The sequence below is a fragment of the Filicampus tigris genome, chromosome 6 (assembly GCF_054856515.1).
Source record: "Filicampus tigris isolate MCC_2025a chromosome 6, RoL_Ftig_1.0, whole genome shotgun sequence".
Classification (NCBI taxonomy): domain Eukaryota; kingdom Metazoa; phylum Chordata; class Actinopteri; order Syngnathiformes; family Syngnathidae; genus Filicampus; species Filicampus tigris.
This window is the reverse complement of record NC_141222.1, coordinates 29,220,636-29,235,345: the sequence shown is the minus strand read 5'-3', so window position 1 is coordinate 29,235,345 and position 14,710 is coordinate 29,220,636. Positions and strand designations below refer to the sequence as shown.

The window sequence follows — 14,710 nt, the reverse complement described above, 5'->3', positions numbered from 1 at the left end:
TGCGGCGAGAAGTGCTGAGTGGGCCGGGCCCCCCCCAGGCGCCCCCCTCCCCCCTCCCCCTCCCCCTCCCTCCTATTATGATTGGCAGCTGGTGTTTGTGCGCTGAAGCTTCTAGCGTCCAGCCGGCCAGCTCGCCATTCCAGCGCCGCGCCGGCCCACCACCTAACTAACCCATGTGCGGGGTCAACTGGTAAGAAAGCGAGCGCTCAAACTAACGCTGTATTGGCTTTTTTTTTTTTTTTTCTTTCTTTCTTTTCTTCACCCAATTGCATTTCAGCCGCCGCGTGTTGCCCGTGCCGACTTCTAATCCGCCCCCAGGCCTCAAAAGTCAAGTAACGACGGGACCGCTTCTTCGGGACGCGCGCGCGTGAATCCATCTGCTACTCGGCACCTACGGCCAGTCAGATATTTCTTTGAGTTATTAGAATGAGTAAATGAGTTATTATCAAATTAAAGGAAAACGTGCAAATGGATACAAGTTCCTTTTTGGACCAAACAAAATTGAGAAAATTAGTAGGGGTGTAACAAAAACCGGTTTGAACGGAAAAACTGTTTTGGGGATTAAAAAGCGGCAAGCGCATCAAACCGAATGGTTCCGCTTTGAAATACATATCGAGATATGTATCCCATCGAACTGAATGGAATTGTTTCACTTTGAAATGTATCGAGATTGAACGGTCCTTTTTCCGGAGAGATATATCTCAGAAGGAATTGGACACCATCGAACCGCGCCATACCATATGGAATTGGATTGCGATCTCACCGAGTCCAATCTTTCCACTTTCAAATCAAAGTGTCCTCGAATCGTTTGGCACCCAACGCATCGGAAACCGCATGGAAATGTAATGTCACCGAGTTGAATCGTTCCACTTTCAAATCGGAGCGCCCTCGAATCCTTTGGCACCCCGCACATCGAAAGCCATGTCGAATCGTAATCTCGGCGAGTCGAATCGTTCCACTTTCAAAGCGAACTGACCTCGAATCGTTTGTCACCTCACATATCGAAAACCGTACCGAATCGTTGCACTTTCAAATCGAAGCGTCCTTCAATTGTTCGGCACCTAACAAGTCGAAAAGCGCATCGGATGGTCTTTCCTTTTGTCCGGCGCATGCACGCACGCACGCACGCGTGCGTCGCTTTCCTTGACTGAGCGCCTCCCAAACGTGCAGGTTTCCAAAAGGAACGCTGCTGAGGAGCTGGCTGACCAAGTCCAGGCCCCGCCTCCTGCTGCTGATCGCCGGGCTCAAGCGACCTCAGGTGACCCTGATGAGGAGGAAGAGGATGAAGAGAACCAAAGTAGCCAAGGCCACGTAAGCGGTAAATATGGCGGCTGGCGGGAAAGGAGCCCGGGAAACGCGACCGAGGGGTCCCCGGGCTTAGCCCGCCTGGGCCCGGGGGGGCGGACGGCCCGCGCCTTCAGATGCGAACGCGTTCGAGCGCAAACTTGAAATCGGGCTGCTCTACTCTACAGCTAAACACAAAACAAAGCATTTGCAACCAAAACAAACAACTGCTGTGCTAGCTTAATGCGAACACAGAATGGGAAATATCATTGACGGGCTAACGCTTAGTTTCGAGGCCATTCATTGATGTCGATCTTTGTTATTTGCGATGAACAATTGACAAAGTGTCTTGTTTTGGAAAAGAAAAGAAAAAAGGCAAAGGGGAAGAAAAAAAACCCACCCACAAAGATAACCAGTCTGCTTTCATGGACGGCGAGAGGAAATGGTAAGGATTTGGCCCAAGTGAGTCACATTTCCTGCCACTTGCTAACATGCTCCATGCGGGAACTTGCTATGTATGGAGGACCAAAACTCACAAAATTAAAAACCAATACAAGTGAAAAAAAAAATATGTACAGAAATGTAATTGGAAAGAAATGAAAAGAAAATATCAATATTATATACATTAGGGGTGTAACGGTACGCTAAATCACATTTCGGTTCATTTTTTGGGAAACTTCGGTTCGCTATATTTTCGGTACAAAAAAAAAAACTGATTTTTTTTTTTTTTTTTAAATGGTACATTTTTTAGAAAAAAATAAATAAAAGCAAACCATTCGGGTGATATTCTAAGAAATTACACCAGAATAAAAAATACACTAACAGTAAAGATCTCTTCATTTTGTAAATTATTAAGACACTGAAATCTTTAAACGCTCAGCAGCAATAGCCAATGACAAGTTGTCATTACAGTACATGTATCATCACACTTTTTGTGATCAAAAAAATACATCCAATAACAGTTACAATTATTGCTAACTGTATTAAAGCTTTTTTTTGTAGAATGAAATACAGTAATTTTAAAATAAAGTCTTAATGAAATTATTGACACTTTTTAGGCATTGAAATCTTTGAATGTTCAACAGCATTTTGTAACGAATTGGCTTATCTGTGTTGTGGTCGGATTTGAGTGTTGCTGAGTTGTGATGTTTCCCAGGTTCATGAATGCATCGTACGGCAAGCGAGTGGAGCAGCGGAGAACTGGAAGAGCGAGCAGTTGTACTTGGATTCATAAAAACGTGATAATTAAACTAGGTCTCCTGGAAGACGCTACAATATGAGAAATCTCGCTATTGAAGTTTGACGTTTGCGCTCCCTCGTCTAAGAAACATTCAGAATCAGATGATGCCGTGCATGTTAGACGTGCTAGCCGCAACATAGCCGCCGATTTCATGTAGCAATGTCGGCACACAACATTCGGACTTATCCACGCAACTTTCCTCCGTTACACCCCTATTTTTTTAATATATATATATATATATATATATATATATATATATATATATATATATATATATTTTTTTTTTCATTCATATACATATACATATATATATATATACATATATATATATATATATATATATATATATATATATATATATATATATATATACATATATATATATATATATATATATATATATATATATATATATATATATATACACACACATATTTTGGTCCGCCGTAGCTATGCCTCCATGTTGGACTGGGAAAAACAAGTATGTGATTTTTCAGTAGCCGTCTGCGACGCACCCAAAATGGGTTGGCGAACCTCCACTGCCATCGAGAACGGCATGACAAAAAACAACAACAACAAAAAAAAACCCAACAACACCACAAAACTGTTTACTCTCACAAAAGTAGTACTTTGGAGAAACGTCCAAAGAGCCCAAAAACAACAGCCGTAGATATGAAGAGGTGGATACGACACTTGCGCCAATGCTCAGCTATCGTCCACACGTTGCAGGACCTTTGCTGCCCCTGCCAACATGGCCGCCCGCCACGTTGCCGCTGGCCAGAGGCTGAGCTCGCGCCACTGTATTTGTTTAGACAATAAACTAGGAGCTAAAGCACAAGGCAGCGGCTCTTCCTGTCGCTAAGTTCCATGAAAAATCGAAATAAGAATGGCTTTTTTTTTTTTTTACTTGCTGTCCACAACCCACCAGTTGAGAATCGCTGCTCTCAACAATTCGATTAAAAAAAAATGTAAGTAAAATAACCTAATGTACTTGATGAAAAACATGCAGTAAGGACCTCATTAAACAGAGTGTCATTAGTTCAACAGTTTTTGCCATCTTTTAGCCCGCCTATGGCATTTTGCGCCATTTGTTAGCATTAAGCTCTATGTACTTTTAAGTAGGGCTGTGCAATGAATCGAAATTCTGTGACAATGACGATTATTAGACTCCACGATGACAAAATTGGCATCGTCGTCGAAAACGATGATCAATATGCATTTATGTGTTTTTTTACACAAGTAAATAGAATTTATACATTGTCACGTTTTTTTTTTGTTGTTGTTGTAATTTTATCGATTTTGTTTGGTCCAAAAGGAACGTACATAATTATAGTGTTTCAAAGAAATGTATTCGTCTTCATATTATTTTAGGCTTAAACTTTTGGTTGTTTTGTGACCAAAAATAAAAGATTGTTTGAATGATCTTGATTTCAATTATGACCAAAATATTTAATACCATATTTTTTTTTTCCTAATGGAGCAGCTCACAGTAGGGTTGTGCAATGAATCGAAATTCTGTGACAATGACGATTATTAGACTCCACGATTACAAAATCGGCATCATCGTAAAACAAAACAATTATTATACATTCATATCCAATGAACTATTTGTTTGTTTACACCAGGAAATTGAATCAGTACATTTGCACTTTTTTTTTTTTAATTACAACAAATATGATACATTTTGTTTGGTGCAAAAGGATCTTGCATTATTATAGTGTTGCAAAGAAATGTTTTTGCCTTCATATTTTTTACGTTTCTACATTTTCTTGTTTAGTCGGAAAAAAATAAATGATCGTTTACGTAACCGTAGTGTTTTTTCGATAATCGAGCGGCCCTACTTTTAGGATTGGGCTATTCTTTTGTTGGCAGGGGATTCCCTGAAAGAAATGAGTAGAGCTCATTGTCACTTGGCAATAAATAAGTGCAAATCAACAGCTCGGATGTGGGAAGACTCGTACAGGCGTCACAGTCCAAGCTAACGCCGCTAGCGCTGCCAACAAAAGATCATCTGTGCCGACACCGCGGCTCTGCTTAGCTTTTCATTTGGACAAAATAGCGATTGCTCCGCCGCCCACCCCACCCCCCCCCCCTCAGTCGCGGCGCTCTGAACAAGGAGAAAGTTTCAATAAACGACCACTTTGGAATTGGGACGTCTCAGTTTGGAACTAGCGACTTTTCCGCGGTCATCTCGCCATCTTCAAACGTTTGTCTACGGGCTCGCCGTTTGGACTTTGTGGCCAAATCGTCTGTTTTGTTGTAGAACGTGCAGCAGAATGCCGCACTTCACCTGACGGCGACGACGCGTCGGACCTCGCCACCCACCTACAAGATCCAGACGACGCCCGCCCATCCCGCCCGATTTCTTCCGTGTTGTCCCACTGCAGACGTTCGCACGTGTTGCCGTTGTCGCTGATGCCAGAGAAAAAGTCTACATGTTGGAACGGGACACTTTAGCCAGCTAGCGCGCTAACTAGCCTGCTAGCCTCTCGTAGTAGCACAGTCGCTGTGTTCGGAATCATTCACTTTCCCCCAACTCAGCGTTGAGCGGAGGGCTGAAACGATTCATCGAAACCCCCTCCCTAACCGCTATACAGACATTTGTAGTCGACTCTCAGGTTGAGGCGATGACTCGAACGCTCCCCAGTACTACTCCAAAATGGCCGACTCGCGATGCGGGAGTGATTTCTAACTAGGGATGCCACGATTAATCGAAAATTGATTTCAAATCGATTCATCGGGACCAATTGATTAATCGATTCGATCATTTGAAAATGGCACTGATTAAATTCATCTAGAAAATGTCGTTTCAACGTTTTTTGCATTCCAGATGCATAGCACATTCGAATGCGTCCCTCAAATGACGCGCTTGCGCCAAACATCATTGCGTATTGCCTTTATGGATCGCCGCAGAACCACACTGGCGCACAGAGACAAGCAAAAAAAAATCCAATCCAATCAAAAGTCGGGAACTGAAAATCCAAAATGGAACGGAATCGGATCGGGGCTTGAGTGAATCGTCACATCGCTATTTCTAACACGGCCTTCGTTAGCGCAAGCAAGTTGCTAACAAGTCTGTGCTAAGCTAACGAGTGACACGCGACGGTGGCGGCGGGCCACGCGATCGTAACGTGTCAACACGCTAGCTGATGCTAAGGGAAGTTGGCCCGCCCTTGGTTTTTTTTTTTTTTTTTTTTTTTTCGCTAGGGTGTTGCTACATTTATCCCCCCCCCCCCAGCCCACCCCCCACCCGCTGGCTTGGAGTGCAAAGTGTGACAATCCAAACCTTTTTGGTGTTGATAGACGATGGCGTCGCCGTGGCAACGACCACCTGCTGTTGGCTTGAAGAGGTCACATGACACATTTGAGGCATCAAATCAATAAAATCGGCCAAAAATGTCAAGAACGGCTCATTTTGTTCATGTAACGTGTGTACATTTTTTTTAATTGTTCACATGGTTTTGAATTCAAACAGGATCAACGCCGTTGCTCTTCACGCTCGTCATTCGAATGACCACAAAAAAGAATTCATCACTCATACACATGACAAGGTCTGAAAAGAACTGCGACTGTCAGTGTGCTGCACAAAGGGAAGCTTTTCCTAGTAAATCGAGGCCAATTTGCTCTAAAAAAAAAGACGTTTTCTTGTTGTGAAAAAAGAAAAACACATTTATATTGTCACTCATACCCCAACTTTCTTCTTATTTCTTGAAAAAAAAAAATGCCACCAAATGCAGATAAAAAGAAAAAACCAATACAATTTCCCTGTCGTAAAGTTCCCCCGTCAAGTCGTCAACCTTCCTTAGCATCCATGCAGCCAAGACTGCACTGTGGATGCTAAGCTAACTAGCGATGCGGCAATCACACAGCCCCGCCCCCGCCCAAAAGGTAGCGGGCTTGAAAGAAGGTGAACTTTGCACGTACTAGTCAGATAAGGGCGGCCTCACAGCGGTTGGTATCGCATGGCTTCCTCGGGCGACAGCGCCGGCCGGAAGTCGCGCAGCGCCGTGCCAAAGTCCTCCATGGTCAGGCGCAGCGGCGAGTCCTCCGAGTCCAAACCTTGACAAAAGGGAAGGTTGGCAAGGCGCGGCTAAGCAGAGGGAAGCTCCCCGAGGCGAGGCGAGGCGGGCCGGCCGCCGCCTACCGTCTTCCGCGGCGCCGATCTTCCTCTTGACGGCGGCCGTCATGGCGTCCGAGCACAGCGCGTAGAGGTCGGCGCCGCTGGCGTGGGCGGGGCAAAGCTCCGACACCCGCCGCAGGTCCACCGAGGCGTCCGGCCGGAAGCTGGGGGGCCAGCGACGGTCAAAGCCAGAGACGGCGGCGCCGGCGCCTTTTGCGCACTTACTTTCGGAGGACGGCCCGGAGGACCGGCAGCCGCGAGCCGGGCTCCGCGTCGATGCCGACGAAGACCAGCTTGTCGAACCTGCGCAGAGCGCCGCACGACGTTCAACAACCCGCGGGCTACCATCCGATTTTGTGCTTCAATAAAAAGAGGCAAAGGTTGACTTGGACAGTTAGGAAAACAAAGCGGCACTCATTTGGTGGAACGCTCCAGAGCAACACGCCCACGTAGGCATATTGCAGAAAAAAAAGCATCTCTTTTTTTCCCCTCAACGCATTGCCCACGTATCGGATCGGGACTCGAATCGGGGTACGGGCGGATCGCGGCTCTCCAAATCAACTCGGGACCTGGAACAAAAAAAAACGGACATCGGGACGAGCCTACCTCCCGGGCCTGAGCAGGGACGGGTGGAGCAGGTCGGGTCGGTTGGTGGCGCCGATGACAAAGACTCGGGCGTCGGCGTCGGCGGCGGCGGCGTCCAGCTCGGCCAGCAGCTGAGAAGCCACCCTGGTGGACAGCTTCACACTTTAGGCGCCGCGTTCGGCTGAGGCTGAGGCTGAGGCTGAGGCTGTGGGTGGCGCTCACCTGTCCATCACCCCGCCGGAGTCTCCGCCGCGGCCGGCGCCGGGCGCCAGCGAGTCCAGCTCGTCAAAGAAGATCACGCAGGGCGCCGCCGAGCGCGCTCTCTGAAAGACTGAACGACGCAAACGCTAGCGGCGGCGGCGGCGGCGCGCATCCTCACGGCCGGCCGCCGCGCTCCTCGCTCGGCGCTCGTAAGAGGTCCGATAGCGGCGCCGACCGATACGAGCTTGAGCCGTTTGCGCATCGGCGCTCCGCGTCCCTCCCCGCTCGGCGCACGAGTCCAACAAGCGCGCGCTAGCCGCGAGGCCCGAGGGTGCACGAGCGGACAAGCGCCAGTCGAGACTTGCGGCAGACATTCGAAAGGGTCCAATCGGCGCGGCGGGCGCATGAGGACAGCCGACGGCGGGTCATGCGGAGGCCGAGCGAGCGCTGAAGCGCCAAAGCATTCTTTCTGGCTTTTCCAAAGTGCGGCGTCCCGGAAGCCAGCGCCTTGTGAAAAACGGCTTTGCTTGTTTTGGGGCTCTTGTTTGAGGGCTCGCTCGGCATTTCCTTCGCCTCAATGCCAAACGAGCGTTTGAGACGCAAGCGAGGACAGCAGCAGGAGGAGCTTGAGCCGGACATGGAGGGTGAAACCAGGGTCGGGCTGGCAAAAGGCAACCAAAGGATGCTCACCTTCTCGGACGTTCTCCTCGCTCTGGCCCACGTACATGTTGAGCAGCTCCGGACCTTTCACGCTGAAAGCATACGCACGCACACGTCGTCATGGTCGTCGTCGGGCAATTCCGCAAGCGTTTCGGCTCCTTTGCAAACGAGGCCTCCGCGGGGGAAGGTGCCGATTAGCATGAGCGAGCGCGGCTGCTTTGAAGCGCAGGAGCCGTATTTGTGGATGTTTGGGATAGCCGACACTCGCTCCGTGGTGGATTTTGGACATTTAGCAGGGCTCGACGTTTTGCTCATATGCACAAGCGGCTCTACGGCCCTCGCCGGCATTCCCGACCCTCGGCGACGCGTCCGTCCCGTTTTGGCCGGGCGCCGCTTCCTTTCCAGCGCGCGCAATTGTCGGACTTTGCCGTACGCCGCCAATCTGCGTTGCCATTTAGCACTCGGACGCGCGAGCCACTTTGCTTTCAAGAATACTGCGCAACATTCAAGACGGGTCAGAGGGTCCGGAAACGTGGGGCGGCAGTCAAGGGGGGTCGGAGGCCGGCGGGCCGGCGTTCTGACCTGAGGAAGGTCATGTGGCACTCGGTGGCCACGGCCTTGGCCAGCAGAGTCTTGCCCGTGCCCGGAGGCCCGTAGAGCAGAATGCCGGCGCGGCTCAGCTTGAGCTGCGGACGCCCGAGAGGAAGCTGCACCGTGTCCACGATGTCCTTCTTCGCCTGCTCCAGGCCGCCCACGTCCTCCCAGCGCACGCGCGGAATCTGAACGCACACGCATCACACGCAGCGTGTCATTCGCGAGTCCCAAACTTTTGCTCCCCCCCAACACACACACACAAATATGTTTCTACGCAGGCCCGCCGGTTGAAGCGAAGCCTCTGCCGAGTAGGAGTTGACGCGGCCGTTTTTTGGCCACTGAAAATGACATCAGGTTTTCCGAAGCCGAGCCACAGTTGGTGGTTACCTGAGCCCTCGGGCGACCATTTTCAGACCGCAAAAAACGGCGGCGTGAACTCCTACTCCGCAAAGGCAATACGGCGCAAGGTCACGTTTGGACTGGCGGGCCTGCATCAGACATATTCTTCTTCGGAAAACGTCTGTCTGGCCGGTTGACTTTTTTTTTCCCCCCCGTCTCTCGCCGGGTGACACTAATACACCGTCAGACAAATCGCATATCAAACAAGCGGGGTTTTTCTTTGACCTCGGGGGCGCCGGCGGCCTCCGACTGGACGTCGCGCAAGGTCCGCAGAGCCGACAGCAAGTCCCGCTGCTGGACGCTGACGCCGCTGGAGCGCACGTCCTCCTCGCGCCGGCCTGGACTGAAACACACGCGCACGCACACGCACAGGCGCTCCAACGACGGCCGCCGGAGGAGGAGGAACGGCGGCGGCCGTTGGAGCGAGCCTCACCAAGCCTCGGCCAGCCGTCCGCAGGCCGCGCGGCCGGCCTCCACCAGCAGGGCGCGCAGGTCGCCCAACGCCAAACCCTGCGGAGGCGCGAGGACAAAAAAAACAAGTTGACCGGTCGGCGGGCGTCAAGTGGGGGAGGGGCGAGTTCAAGGCATGCGGAAGGCACCCGACAGCTCGCCAGTACAAAGCCAAGATGCGCCCGGCAATGACGTGTGGACGCGTCGCCGCGTTTCGCGTCACGTGTAGCAAAGCGACGTACGGCCGTGACTTTGGCCAGTCCCTCCAAGTCGACGTCGCGTCCCAGGCGAGCGTCCCGACTCAGCTGCGTCAGAACGGCCAGGCGCGCATCCTCGGCGGGAATCTCTAAGGCCACCCGGTGGACGAACGCCGCCGCCACGCCGGCGGGCAGCCGGCGAGCTTCACGGACGGTCGCCACCACCGCCACCCTGGGCAAAACACACAAAGTGGACGCCGCGCCTCGCTAGCGTCGCGTAGGAGTGCCGCGCGGCCGTCACCTGCCGGGGGCGCTACGGAGCAGGCGGCAGAGGGCCGCTTGAACGCGGGCGTCGTCGTCGTCGTCGGCGCCCCCGCGAGGCCGCAGGAGGAGCTGCAGGTTCCTGAGCAAGAGGACGCAAGGCTGCGCGGCGTCGGCTCGTTCCAACAAGGAAGTCAGGCGCGCCTCGGTGGCGGCGGGCGTGTCGCCGCACACGCCCACGCAGTCCGCCTACGTGCGGCAAAACAATGCGCTGCATCAGTCGGTCGGTCGGTCGGTTCGCTCGCTCGCACTCGCACCTTGATGAGCCGGAGGTGCAGCCTGGAGCTGGACGCCGCCACCGCCGTGGCTTTGCCGCTTCCTGCCGGCCCGTGGACCAGGAGCCTGCACGCCGGGAGGGAGCCGCTGAAAACGCGGCACACGATCGGCTCGCGTGAACACACGGGGCTGAGCAATTCATCGCAATTTCATTACAATGACGATTATTACACTCCACCATTACGTCATTGGAAAAAGACGACTACTCAGATTTGATACATTATACATTTCTACATTAGCAGCTTTTAAAAATATATATATATATTTTTTTTTCAATAAGAACCCAGTTCATAGGTTTAGTTTGGCCCAAATGGAACTTACTTCCATTTGTCTCTTTAGTTTTTTACATGTAAACGTTTTCTTGTTTCGTAGCCCAAAATAAAGGTTCGCTTGAATCGTGGCGATGACCCAAATACTCCCGATTCTGATTTAACCCCCCCCCAATAATGAAGCAGCCCAACGAGCACGCGAGCCAAAACCTTCCCCGGCCGGGCGTCGGCTCCGAGGTTCGACACGAGCGGGCCTCTGGCCGTTCACTCGGGGACGTACCCGTGTCGGTGGGGACCGAGGACGCGTGCGATGGCGTCCACCGCGCACTCCAGACCCGGGGGGGACGGGCCGCTCCACAGTGGCGTGGCGCCGCGGGGCACCAAGCCGTTGACGGGCGGCCCCTGGAGGCGTCCGGCGGGTCAGAGGTCACAGACGACAGGCTCATGGCTTGACAAGAAAGGTTAAAGGTCACCATGAAGAGGGACGTGTGCGTTCTGTCGGCCAGGTAAATTCCGTCCCCTTCTTCTTTTGTCTGGTCAGGAGGAGACACCTTCTGCACCAAAAACAACAGCGCCCGGCACCTGAGCGGGGTCGAAAGTCAAAGAGTTAAAGGTGACGGACGCCGGCCGTCGGGCCCGTCGGGCGGCGTCCGTCACCTCCAGGCGGAGCCGTCCTCCATCAGGTCCGGGTGATTGCGGGCGGGAACCAGCAGCACGTCCCCCGCCGCCACCAACCTGCGTCCGTCACATCACAGCGATCAAGCCGCAATTTGCCACCGATGACGTCGTCACTCTTGGCGACCACCCACCGGGGCACCGAGAAGTGCGCGGCCAGCAGGTCGTCGTAGCCGCCCGGCGGCCGCTCGGCCGGCGCCGCCGCCGGCCGCAGGTGGAGCTCGCCGGCCAGCGGCGGCGGCGGCGGCCGGGCCGAGCCGGCGGCGCCGTCTCCGGGGCTCCACCTCTGAAGCCCAACAAGCGCACCTGAGCGTACGTGACGTGTGCGCGACACCTGCAACATGCTGATGCGTGCGCGCGCTGGCATGTTTGTTGGTGTGTTGATCGTTTGCGCTTACTGCACTGCGCCTTTGTTCCTTTGCCTTCGCGGTTAGGCTTAGGTGGGAGCGAAATACGCCCGACACTGAAAGCCTCACTCGCCAAATTCAGTTCGCCAACTAGCGTGGGCTAGTCCGACCATTTTCCATTCTGTGTTTACCCAATATGGCCTTTGCGAGCCAAGCTAGCGCAAAGTCACGCTTCCTTGTCTTTGGCGCCGAAAGGTCGCCGCCACCTGCCAATCGTGAGCGCAAGAGTCACTCGTTTGCCCGCTTTTGTATTCATGGATGATGGGCGTATTTGCGCGCAATCGTTTGCCCGCGTGTGCGTCAACGTAGGCCGCTGCGCTTCCGTCGGCGCTGGCGCGTTTACCTTGAGGCTGAGGCGGCAGGCGGCCTCGGCGGGCCGCCGCCCTCCCGTCAGGTTGAACCACAGCGTCTCCGACACCGCGCCGACGTCGTCCGCCCCTTCCGAGCGGACGGCGGCCAGGGCGGCCGCTCGCCATCTGTCGGCCGTGCCGGCCGAGCGCAGCTTGACCCAGTCGCCGTCAAACAGCCCCAGCCTGAGCAGCGCGCGGCCGCCGACGTACAGGCGGGCGTCCACGTCCACGTCGTCATCGTGGTGGCCGCCGTTCGCCCGCAGCCAGCGCCGCACGTCCGTCACGCGCACGTCCAGCCGCCGCTCCGGCTCCTCTGGGACGGCGCGGGCCCCCCGGCGCCGGTCCAGGAGCGAGCGCCCCCCTCCCAGGCGGGCGGCGCGGTGAGCAAAGTCCGAGGCGCACAGCCGCAGCTCCCTCGGGGGCGGGGCCGGCCGGTCGCCGCGGTCGGCCAGAACCACGGCGGTGTCGGGCGTGACGCGACCCTGCGCGACCGGGCCGCACGACAGCACCAGCACGTCGGGGATCTGGGCGACAACCGCCGGCCAAAAGAAGACGCTGCGTCAGCTCCTAAAACGCTCAAACGGTTCATGGGGTCAAAATGGACGCCGCCTTCCAGTCGGCCGCTAAATCCTTCCGATGACGGACGACAGAAAGCCGACAATATTTACTGCCGACGCGCTGACGTCGGACGATTGGGACCAGGAACCCCGACCGAGCATAATGACGAGCGCTGCTCGAAACACAACCGCTGACCTGTACCGTGAAAACACATTCCTCCAAATATACAATCGGTTCTCGTAAGCTCAAAATGTCGTTTGTTTCCCGCGAGGCGCTACGCTTGCTGGCCACATTGCTGCCCTCCTCCGCCCAGCAAAGCAAAACCTTAGCCCGACTACCGCTAGCGTCAGCGAAACAGAGTCACGCAGCGCGCAGCTTTTGGACGTCCTTTTCAATCGCAGGGGAGCAAAGGAAGCCAGGTACGCTTTCCCAAAGAAAGACAGAAAAGCAAACCGCGGGAGGGAGGTTGCGGTTCCAAGAGGAAACGGTTTACTGCTCATGACAGATGCCGACACAACATGCGTGTCCGGGAACCACCAATCGCAGCTTCCTCACGTCCGTCATCTCCATTTTCATCACGAATTCTTCCTCACTTTGCTCGCGCCTTTGACCACGCTGCGGTTCCAACTGAAAAGGCTGAACAGAGGAGCTCATCGCCGCCGCTGTCAAAAGCAACAGCGCGCAACCAGCTGACCTCACTACCCACAATGCATTGCCACGTAAACAACAGCGGCGCAAATAAAGACGCCGCCAAATGGATTCAACTGCAAAGTATTTTCGAAAATGTTATCATACAACTATGTTAGTAACCAAAGAAATCATATAGAGCAAACGTGTCCCTCGAGTCGGGGGTTCTTTTCAATGTGAAGCGCTTGCAAGTGTTTTGCCGTTCTCAAAACTTTCTACTGCTTGGCAACGCTCCGACATTCTACGGGGCCAGGAAGTCAAAGTTGTCAAGTTTCAAAACAATGACAGCCTCACACAGGCAGATTTTGTACTTTTTTTTCCCTCTCGAGTCTTGGACTCCCGACGACATTTGCGAAGAAGGGCTCGCGGGGACGCTCACCTGTCCCGGTCGGTCCCCGACCAGCGGCTCTCCTTGGCGGGCCAGCAGGCAGCGTCCATCCCGGCAGAGCTCCAGCAGCTTCGCGGCGATCCCGTCGGCCTCGTCCCGCTCCAGCGAGCCCCCGACGCGGGCTCCTAGGACCACCTCGTTCAGGTTCACGGGCAGCATTGGCCGCGCAGTACCGAGCCCCCCCGCCGCCGGGAGGCCGCGGAGCCGTAGGAAGTAGCCGCTGGCGAAGAGTCTCACTGGGCCCGGCGGCGGAGAGGCTCCTGCGGATCCCTCGAAGCCGCCCGCCGCCGCCGTCGCCTCCTTCTCCTCCTCCTCCTTCTCCTCCTCCTCCTCCTCCTCCTCCTCCTCCTCTTCCTCATCGCGGAGCGCCTGAAGGCGAAACAGGATGGCGGGCTCGCGAGGGCGCGGGGGTGGCCGCCTCGGGTGGAACACGACGGTCGGAGGCTCCGAGCGGTCGCCGAGAAGACGACGCAGGTGCCATTTGGACGCGAGCACGTCCAGGGGACTCGCATGCGCCGGGAAAGGATCCAACCTCAACAACTCCACTTGCGCCGCCATGTTGCTCCGACTTCCGCTAAGTGACGTCGTCGTCGCCCGCCCAATTGAAGACAAGCGTTGTCCTTACGTCAGAGTGGACCGCATATTGGGTCATCCGTGAACTCCGGACAGCGCCATCTTGGACCGGGAGTCTCTCAAAAAATGTTTTTCTTTATTTCATAATCATGAATCGCTGAATTTCCAAGTGACTTTCATGCGGTTTGTTTCGTTAAAAACGTCAGCCATGTGGATAAATACATAAATAAATAAATAAATAATAAATGTTCTCATTCACGCGGCTTATTTCATTTTCGTGCCACAAACTTGGAGCTTAAAAAAAGTTGCCTTCTCCACGCCAAGTCAGGCTGACGCAGTCGTCACCAAGCCTTGTTGTATTCAGCCTCTCGGACCAGAGGCCAAACATCTTCGAAGACAACCACAACAGTCCGCTTGCCATCCATTCGATGCCCTGAGAATCCCCGATACATACAATTGGGAATTCTCAAGTTAGG

At 53.7% G+C, this 14,710-nt stretch overlaps 1 protein-coding gene and 1 long non-coding RNA gene across 5 annotated transcripts; one reads left to right on the top strand and one right to left on the bottom strand.

Annotated features, from left to right (window-relative positions):
- Positions 1–83: 83 nt before the first annotated feature.
- Positions 84–5,930, top strand: LOC147146681 (uncharacterized). Its single transcript, XR_015087077.1, has 3 exons — positions 84–190; positions 1,171–1,318; positions 4,788–5,930. It is a non-coding gene; the product is annotated as an uncharacterized LOC147146681 (long non-coding RNA).
- An 18-nt stretch (positions 5,931–5,948) lies between these two features.
- pex6 (peroxisomal biogenesis factor 6) lies at positions 5,949–14,708 on the bottom strand. Of its 4 annotated transcripts, none has more exons than XM_086032638.1 (18): positions 13,653–14,705; positions 12,022–12,552; positions 11,406–11,557; positions 11,254–11,331; positions 11,070–11,178; positions 10,877–10,998; positions 10,309–10,414; positions 10,032–10,240; positions 9,776–9,962; positions 9,517–9,593; positions 9,309–9,426; positions 8,673–8,869; positions 8,121–8,182; positions 7,452–7,560; positions 7,251–7,373; positions 6,870–7,003; positions 6,669–6,808; positions 5,949–6,583 (listed from the first exon to the last, which is right to left on the bottom strand). In XM_086032638.1, the coding sequence occupies exons 1-17, from the start codon at positions 14,217–14,219 to the stop codon at positions 6,708–6,710; spliced, it is 2,982 nt and encodes a 993-aa protein (XP_085888764.1). In that variant the 5' UTR covers positions 14,220–14,705; the 3' UTR covers positions 5,949–6,583; positions 6,669–6,707. The 4 variants fall into 4 exon arrangements, 3 of the variants coding, with proteins under 3 accessions (XP_085888764.1, XP_085888763.1, XP_085888765.1); XM_086032637.1 differs by having other exon boundaries at positions 6,870–6,947; positions 13,653–14,703; XR_015087074.1 differs by lacking the exons at positions 5,949–6,583; positions 6,669–6,808; positions 6,870–7,003 and having other exon boundaries at positions 9,309–9,421; positions 13,653–14,706.
- Between the last annotated feature and the right edge of the window lie 2 nt (positions 14,709–14,710).